This window comes from Pleurodeles waltl, chromosome 6, assembly GCF_031143425.1.
Source record: "Pleurodeles waltl isolate 20211129_DDA chromosome 6, aPleWal1.hap1.20221129, whole genome shotgun sequence".
Lineage (NCBI taxonomy): Eukaryota > Metazoa > Chordata > Amphibia > Caudata > Salamandridae > Pleurodeles > Pleurodeles waltl.
The window spans coordinates 233862864-233871050 of NC_090445.1; the positions used below are offsets into that span (position 1 = coordinate 233862864).

At 44.2% G+C, this 8187-nt stretch overlaps 1 protein-coding gene across 1 annotated transcript in view; it reads left to right on the forward strand.

Annotated features, from left to right (window-relative positions):
* The window catches only part of WNT9B (Wnt family member 9B), a 44515-nt gene extending 36555 nt beyond the window's left edge, over positions 1–7960 (forward strand). The window contains exon 4 of the mRNA XM_069237978.1: positions 192–7960. Within this exon, the coding sequence (XP_069094079.1) occupies positions 192–665 (474 nt within the window). The 3' untranslated portion in view covers positions 666–7960. The remainder of the gene's footprint in view (positions 1–191) is intronic.
* The last annotated feature ends 227 nt before the right edge of the window (positions 7961–8187 follow it).

The following is an 8187-nucleotide window of genomic DNA, read 5'->3' on the forward strand; positions in this document are numbered from 1 at the left end:
TTAAGACCATACAGGGTCTATCTGCCATATAGGTTATAATATGTATACATTCTCAATAAACATCCAACATGCATACTTGTACATATTTGTCCAACAACAAGGTACTGACATTTTCAAATTTCTGTCAATTGTCCATTTTCTGTCTGGCAATCTTAAAACTGACTATCATTTTTTGTCATTTTCTTCCTCAGGCGGTGACAAGTGGCTTAAAGACCACATGCAAATGTCACGGGGTGTCTGGTTCCTGTGCCGTGAGGACCTGCTGGAAGCAGCTTTCTCCCTTCCAAGAGACAGGCAAGCTGCTGAAGATTAAGTATGACAACGTTGTGAAGATTTTCAGTGCCACCAATGAGGCCATGGGGCACTCAGAACTCATGGTGTCCCCAAAGTCTGGACACTCACTTTCTGGCCGAGGCCCTCGGAACACTGACCTTGTGTCCATTGAGGACTCCCCAAGCTTCTGCCGGCCCAGTAAATACTCGCTGGGCACCGCTGGACGGTCGTGCTCCAAGGAGACCAATTGCGAGAGCATGTGCTGTGGGCGGGGTTACAACACACAGAGCCAAATGGTGACTTTCTCTTGCCACTGCCAGGTCCAATGGTGCTGCCACGTGGAGTGCCAGAATTGTATGCAGTTGGAGGAGGTGTACACATGCAAGCCATGAGCAATTCCAAGAAGACAAGAGTGGAATCACAGAGAAGATTAATGCAGGACTCCTACTCCCAAATTAAGGTGTATTTGAAAGTTAGGGATGGGCCAGCCCCTCTGGGAAAAGTGTTCATGAATTCCCGGAATCAAGAGTTCCCTTCAAGAACATAAGCCACGCTCAAGTTGACAATTCTGTAATGGAGGTGAGGAAACATGCATGAGAAAGAGAATAAGAAAAAATCCTACTCAGCACGTACTAATGCCTCTTCCTACCCAGTTAGCGTATTCATTGTATATTGGATGGCAATAGACGCTAAAGGAACCTGCAAGAGTCGCCCGCTGCTGGACAGTGTCCTGGAATAAAGGAGTTTCCTTCAACAACTTCCACCACTAGAAAGTTTGACCACCGTGGAGGGTGTAAGGAAAAGTGTTTGAAAAGGACATCATGAAAATACATTTATATAATACATTTTAAGCACTCCTTTTTCTGTAGCTTATTAACAGCACATGCACAGAGTCCAAGGCTCCTGCCACCTCTGCAGACTAGCGTGCACTTGTCATAGGGCGAGTGGATGTTTTGGACCAGCGCCCTTTGCCCTCCCCAGGAAGAAGTGACCAGAGCTGCAGAAAGCGGCCTCGCCACGAGGCTGTCACGTGGGAGATCAAACAGAATGTTGGACGCTGAGGTCAGAGCAGGAAGCGGTGCGAATATTTGCCCTACACACGGTATACGAACACGTGCATCCTGATGAGAAGGGCGAGGGATGTTTTTGCTGTCTCTCCAGGAAGAGCGGGAACGCCTGTCATGTACTGAATGGGGTGTGACTTGATGCCAGGCTGCCCCCAGATGCTGAACCGACTGACACTAGCCACACACTGCCTGGGATTCAGGTCAGGTGGAAAAGAGGTAGAAACCACACTTGTGCAGTGTCTGACTTGCGTTGGGCATGATTTGGTTTGGTGCTTAAACGAATAGTTGTGGAAAGGTAGAGACCGGAATCGCAATCTCTGGTTTACCACTTTAAAAAATTATGCGACTCTGGCTTTATCTGCCTACAAAAGATCTAGAAATTTGCAAGCGCTTAGAAATAGGTTAAAGCCCAGTATAAAGCACTACATGAGAACTGGACCCACAAATCATAATGTACTCCACTCCCCCTACACTGTGATAGTAATGGATGCCCTTCTGTCCAGTCTATCACAATGCACTGTTTAGGGACAGATACTGAGTCTTGCATGTGAAGTGTTGGTGTGAATTGCACTCGATGGACCTGCTGGAGCTGTCAATTCATGTATAAAAACAAATGGAGCGCGAGTGCATTCCCATTGGTCTTGGGTTAAGTTTGCTTTGGAATGCATGGGTAAGTCGAACTTAGGTGAATCTTGGTTGGTTGAGGTGTTTTGAGCAGACGGACAATGACAAGAAATGGAAGAAGTAGAGTACAGAATCATAGTTACATAAGTAATGACAGTCTATGGCTAGGTCCCTTACAGAGATTTGCGCAAGTGTGATGCACCAACAAAGAGTTTGTATAGTAGTTAAAACATATATAGCATTTACTGCCATTCAAGACGTATTTCTCTCACTGACAACATATGTAATCATGGCACAGCAGTGCGTGGGTACATGAGTTTGCAGATGTGATCTTTTACTTCTGGATTGACATTACCACAAGGATCTATGTCCCCCCAAAATCCAGTGACAGCTTCCACTTGCCTTTCAGGCACTAGATGGGCTGTCTGCTGCTTTTTCTTAGTCCTACAGGACCAGTTGAGGGGGTGGCCGGGGAGGCCTGTTCCATATCACCTTAGTAAGCAATTCATTCACTCTGCAGTGTGTTCAAAGATGCGTAAACAGAGGCCTCTAGATCGCAGTCGCACGGCGGAGCCATAAGTCTCGCACCACGAGGATGTGGGTCTGGGATTGTATCCTTCTTGGAAGCTCCTTATCATGTGGGCAAACACTACCATTAAACATGCAGGTCTGGGAGAGCAGATAACCCACTGGGCTGGGGACAGGTTGGCGACATGTATTTTGCAGTGCTCCCACAGTGCAGGCCTCTGTTCCCACCACCATGCACCTAACAAGGCCCCGCAACTGGTATCACACATGCAGAATTGTTGTGCACACGGCACAATAGCACATGGTGCGCTTATCATTGGGCGTTGCCTATGTCATGTGTCTTTGATTCAGAATCTACAATCTTGAGTAAAGGAATGCCACTGAGGCAAAATGATGTCGCCTTTGAAGTACTCTGGTGAGTGACAAGCACAATCTCCATTCGGTGAGCCCTTTGTGCTTGTAAACAGTGCAGGAAAGCATATGGTGACGTCAAAAACCCTGAGAGTGGGCGTGATTTCCAGAAGCTTGACCTGCCAGGTGGCTCTTATCTGTTGTCTCCTCACAGCGAGCCCTGCATTTCCAAGCCCCCACGTGGCTCTGCCTGACATTCATTTTCAGTGAGCCCAGCCCTTAATTCCTGTCAGTGCTGGAGGGCCCTAGCACTCAATTTTGGAGACCAGGATTTTGCCTCATCAGATTTTACCTCAGAGGAAGTAAATTAAGTCAGAAATGGGTGAAAGATGGAGGAAGAGAAACATAGTAAAACAGTGACGAGGAGAGAATGAAGGGGTGAAAAAGAACCGGCAAGAGTGATATAAAGATACAGTAAGTTTACAGTGGTGGTAGAAAGAGACATGAGCTGCAATCCAAGCTAGACAAGTTTGGTACGCAACCTCCACATTCTGCAGCACAGGTTGCCGGTTGCCGGTTCGTAAGAAAAACTATAGGCAAGTGCACTTACTTTTTTCTTTTTTTACAAATGAAGCGCTGACTGTCTCTCTGATGAAGGACCTCATTTTATTGTTCTAGTGTCTCTCTAAGCACTTATTGCACACACAGGCTTTGTGGTGGTCTATAGCGCTGCCATACATGAGGCTACTGCAGCCAACATGGCACAATCGCTTTCCACTTACACCGAGTAACAACAATCAGGCCCTCTTAGTGGGCCACTGAGGCATGCAACTCACAGCCTTCAAACCTGAACTATAATTTTAGATTTAACAAAAGAACAAAAGAACAAATTGAACTTGGAGCTGTGGCTTGTGTGACAGCTGCGTAGCCTTCTAGGGCTCTATCAACATTCTTGGTTTAAGTTCTTACACTCTTTTTGGAGTTCCCAGAAGTTGGATTTGTTCTTCCTTTCTCCAGTGTGATATGCAGAACCTAGATATTTTATTTTGTTGCCCCAATTCATAGAGCTTTTTTGCTTCCTAGGGATGGCCTACTCTTAAGAGGTACAACAGCCTTTGCAATATATATGCAATCCTGCTATGGTGCATTGAAGTCAATGGAGATTTTTTTAGGTTTTGCTTGATTTACTGTTTTTAATCAGTTATGCAAATTTTACCTTTCTACTAAAACTACATTTTGGTTTCAAAGGTACCATTGTGTCCTGAACTGTGGCTACAAATCCAATGTTGTGTTTATGGAGAATGAACCTCAAGCATTTATAAGAAGAGTTGTTTGTCTCCATTAGGGTTCCGCTTAGAATTTGAGTGAGAAGGGACTTAGGGGGTCATTCTGACCCTGGCGGTAATTACCGCCATGGCGGAGGTCGGCGGTAGCACCGCCAATAGGCTGGCGGTGCACCGCTGGGCATTCTGACCGCGGCGGTTCCGCCGCGGCCAGAAACGGAAAGTCGGCAGTGTACCGCCGACTTCCCGCTGCCCTTGAGAATCCTCCATGGCGGCGGAGCGCGCTCCGCCGCCATGGGGATTCTGACACCCCCTACCGCCATCCTGTTCCTGGTGGGTCTCCCGCCAGGAACAGGATGGCAGTAGGGGGTGCCGCGGGGCCCCTGGGGGCCCCTGCAGTGCCCATGCCAATGGCATGGGCACTGCAGGGGCCCCCGTAAGAGGGCCCCACAAAGAATTTCAGTGTCTGCTTTGCAGACAGTGAAATTCGCGACGGGTGCAACTGCACCCGTCGCACCTTCCCACTCCGCCGGCTCCATTCTGAGCCGGCGTCCTCGTGGGAAGGGTGTTTCCCGCTGGGCTGGCGGGCGGACTTTCGGCGGTCGCCCGCCAGCCCAGTGGGAAAGCCAGAATGACCGCCGCGGTCTTTTGACCGCGGAGCGGTCTTTCGGCGGGAACCGCTTGGCGGGCGGCGACCGCCGTCCGCCGCGGTCAGAATCACCCCCTTATTTTGCTAAACAAGTCATTTTTTTAAATTGTCTTTGATTGCTCATTCTTTTGTGTAGACTTTGACACACAGGCACTCTACTACGTTGAGATTAATCTCTTGACGGCTCTCCAAAGACAAAATGCTTCCACTTCTTACATAAAGGTAAGTTAGGTGAAACAAATTGGCCCAGATTCACAATGCCATTCATACCTACGTCCACCTGATGAGCGGAAATGGCATGATTTTAAGAATGCAAATTCACATTTCCCATTCACTAAATTTGGATTGACTTGTAAATCAGTTAACTTCCTATATGAGATTACCCCAAAGCAGGAACCTCCTGCCGAAAAGGTGAACACTCACAACCTTGTGACTTTGTGGGTACACACAACTTTTTTTCAATGCACCTTTCCACCCTGAATGCGATCTGAGATTTACTACTGCCAACATTAGATATACATTAATATCCAAGGAGTGGAAAGAGAGAGCGCACTCACAATCTGCCATAGGTGTGTAGGGAAAGCTTTTTCCCAACTGGGAACATATTGTCCTGTGGAGATAAAAGTCAGCATTCACAAATGCCCTTCGCTAAACCTTTCCACTTGTTTGACAGTAGGTATTATATGGGCCAGTAATGTAAACATATGTTGGCAGCTTCAAAAATTGTAACAAGGGATCAGGAGAGGGGCTAAGCTTTTGTGGGATTAAAAAAAATACGATTTTCAGATATCAGATACAAATGGACTGCCAGAGCCCCATTTGTGTGCGTGGGAATGGAGTTTCCTGCCTATGACATTAGCACATCAGTTTGTTAACACCTAGGAGGACTTGTTGATGCCCTGATAATACCAGGCAAAGTGTTTCACAAGGGAGCAATCTAAAAAGAGATAAGACAACTATTGCCCTGATAGAGACACAGAGGTTGGGTTTAATTGTTGAATTGATGCATGAGTACAGTTACTTTCTTACTCCCCATGTCCTCATATGTTACTTCAGGCTGCTGACCAATCGTTAACAAGAGATGAAAAACAAGACATCGCAGATGCGGTGCTGGGCTGCAGAGTGCAAGTGAAGTACAGACATTCTTGAAGGGAACAATTTTGAAACCTATGAAAAGGGGTAGGTGGTGATATCTGGTCCTCAACCCCGAGCAGAGTGACAGCTGATGCTAGACCTAGGGCAAAAGATGCTCCTCGCCGTTTGTCTGCCTTTGCAAAATTCTGGAAATGATGAGGTTCTGAATTGACTGTTTGCAAAAGCGTATACAAGACTGGTAACCAGAACATATCATAGGCTGTTGCATGCCAAAAAGGACACATGATTGTTTGACCACTGGCACCAAAGTATGTGGCACAGACTTAACGGACATTCATGTAAGTTTATGATTGTTTGCTATTCACAAAGGGATTTACGAGTAGGATCTTTACGAGTGCAAGGTCTCCACACATAAAAAATACCTATCTTCAGGCCCTTGGTTATGAAGAGGACAGAAAGTAGTAAGTATGTTAGAGACATCTGTGGACATTTTATTTGGTTACTTTCCACATTAGTAGAACCATCATAACTGTTGAAAACATATTTAGGCCTTTAGCAGTCTCAACAGAAAAGCCACATTGGAACGTGCATAGAACTGGATCCATCAAATCCAGTCACAAAATCTTTTCTGTTGCTAGTAAGTCCTTAAAAAACTGACTTAAATTAACGTTTTATTTTCTTTATCGTTCCTTTTGATAACTGCTTTCCAGGTAATCTTACAACTATCTTCACCTTGCGTGCCCTGGGTCGTACCCAATCCTGCACCACCTTAAAAACCTCTTTCGCAGATAGCCATAGTAAATCACCACAATACACAATTTATGTTAAAAATGTTTGTTGTCTGAATTCACAGTTTGGATGATTATTTGGTGACAAGAATCTACCAGTGTAGATTTCTATGCTGACATTCTATGTTGATTTTTTTTGCAAATGTTGTTTTCCCTATCTCAGTCCTGTGAACAGTACTTCCTGTGTTCTTTGTGTATGCTTGGTATACCTTATTTCCCATGGCAGGGACTTTGCACCGGCAATCAACACAATATATATTGTTAGTCTCCATTTCCTACATCTAACCAGTTCTAAAGGAAATACAACAATGAACAATACAAGGTAGAAAAGTTGAGCAACAGTCATCGAGAAACCCTTGTAAATTATTTTTTTGTTACAAAAAAACAAAAAAAAAAGTGCACAGGCCCAAAGTGTCTCAATGTAAGGCCGCCATGTGTGCTGCTAAATGCTGGGGTTGCCAAATACCAAGGCTGCTAAGTCTTTATTCCAAAGTATGCTGCACTGTTCCATCATCCTACACTTCCAGTCTCTAACCACAGTCTTGCATCTTCTTCACATCTCCTTTCTACGTTCATCACAGTTTTCCTATATTTTTCTTCCTTCTTCTTTGTCTCTTTTCTGTCCTTCTCTTTTTTGTCCCCAAAAATGAGTACTGGTGCTCTTCAGTGGCAACCAATTGTGCAAAGTAACCACTGGTTTCAAGAATCTTCTTGATTAGTGGATAAAATAATTTAGTATCTATCATCACTTAACTCATTTCTCAAACTTAGTTCATTCTTCAGATTAGCAATCAGCGAATGACTAAAGATAATTGTCAAGGGTAGGTAGGAGAGTATCTGTTAATAGGACAGTAAATCATGAGCATTATTATCTCCAGTCCTACATATTTTCTCTGGAGAAAGAGCAGGCTTTATGCCATGAGGTATCTACTAAATGCTCTGCAGTGAAAGGAGTTGTTAACTGACAATTTTCTTTTATATATTTTCCATGTATTGTGCTTTTGTATATCTTTTTTATGCTTTACTGGATACAGAAATAATATTTTTCTACCTCAGATGTACAGCTTTTAGGATAAAAAGTATATATTTATGTTATTTATAGCTTTTATATGCCAAAAAAATAAAATAATTAATTTTTTACAGTTTCTGGTTGTACATGTCACTGAGTTGTACATAAGGTAACCTTCACTCTGTATACTGTTTGATATTTATATTGTGTTGGCGGCAGTCATATATTCGTTGCTTTGCGCATCTGCCAATCTGCTTTGTGCTTCTTCTAAATAAAAAATATTTTAAATATTTGATCTTGTTTCATTGCATCTGTATTACATTTGGTTCTCAGCAATTTATCACTGGGCCTCACCACCATTTGGACTGGCTTTTTACTTTTTCACTTGGGCGATCTTTGCTGGGTCATTGAAATGTCCTGTAATGGTGACTTGGTAGGAGAAAATATTGAACTTTTTGATATATGAATGAGCAGATGAAGGAGAGAAGAGGGCTTATTTGGGATAATTAACCAACTGGAT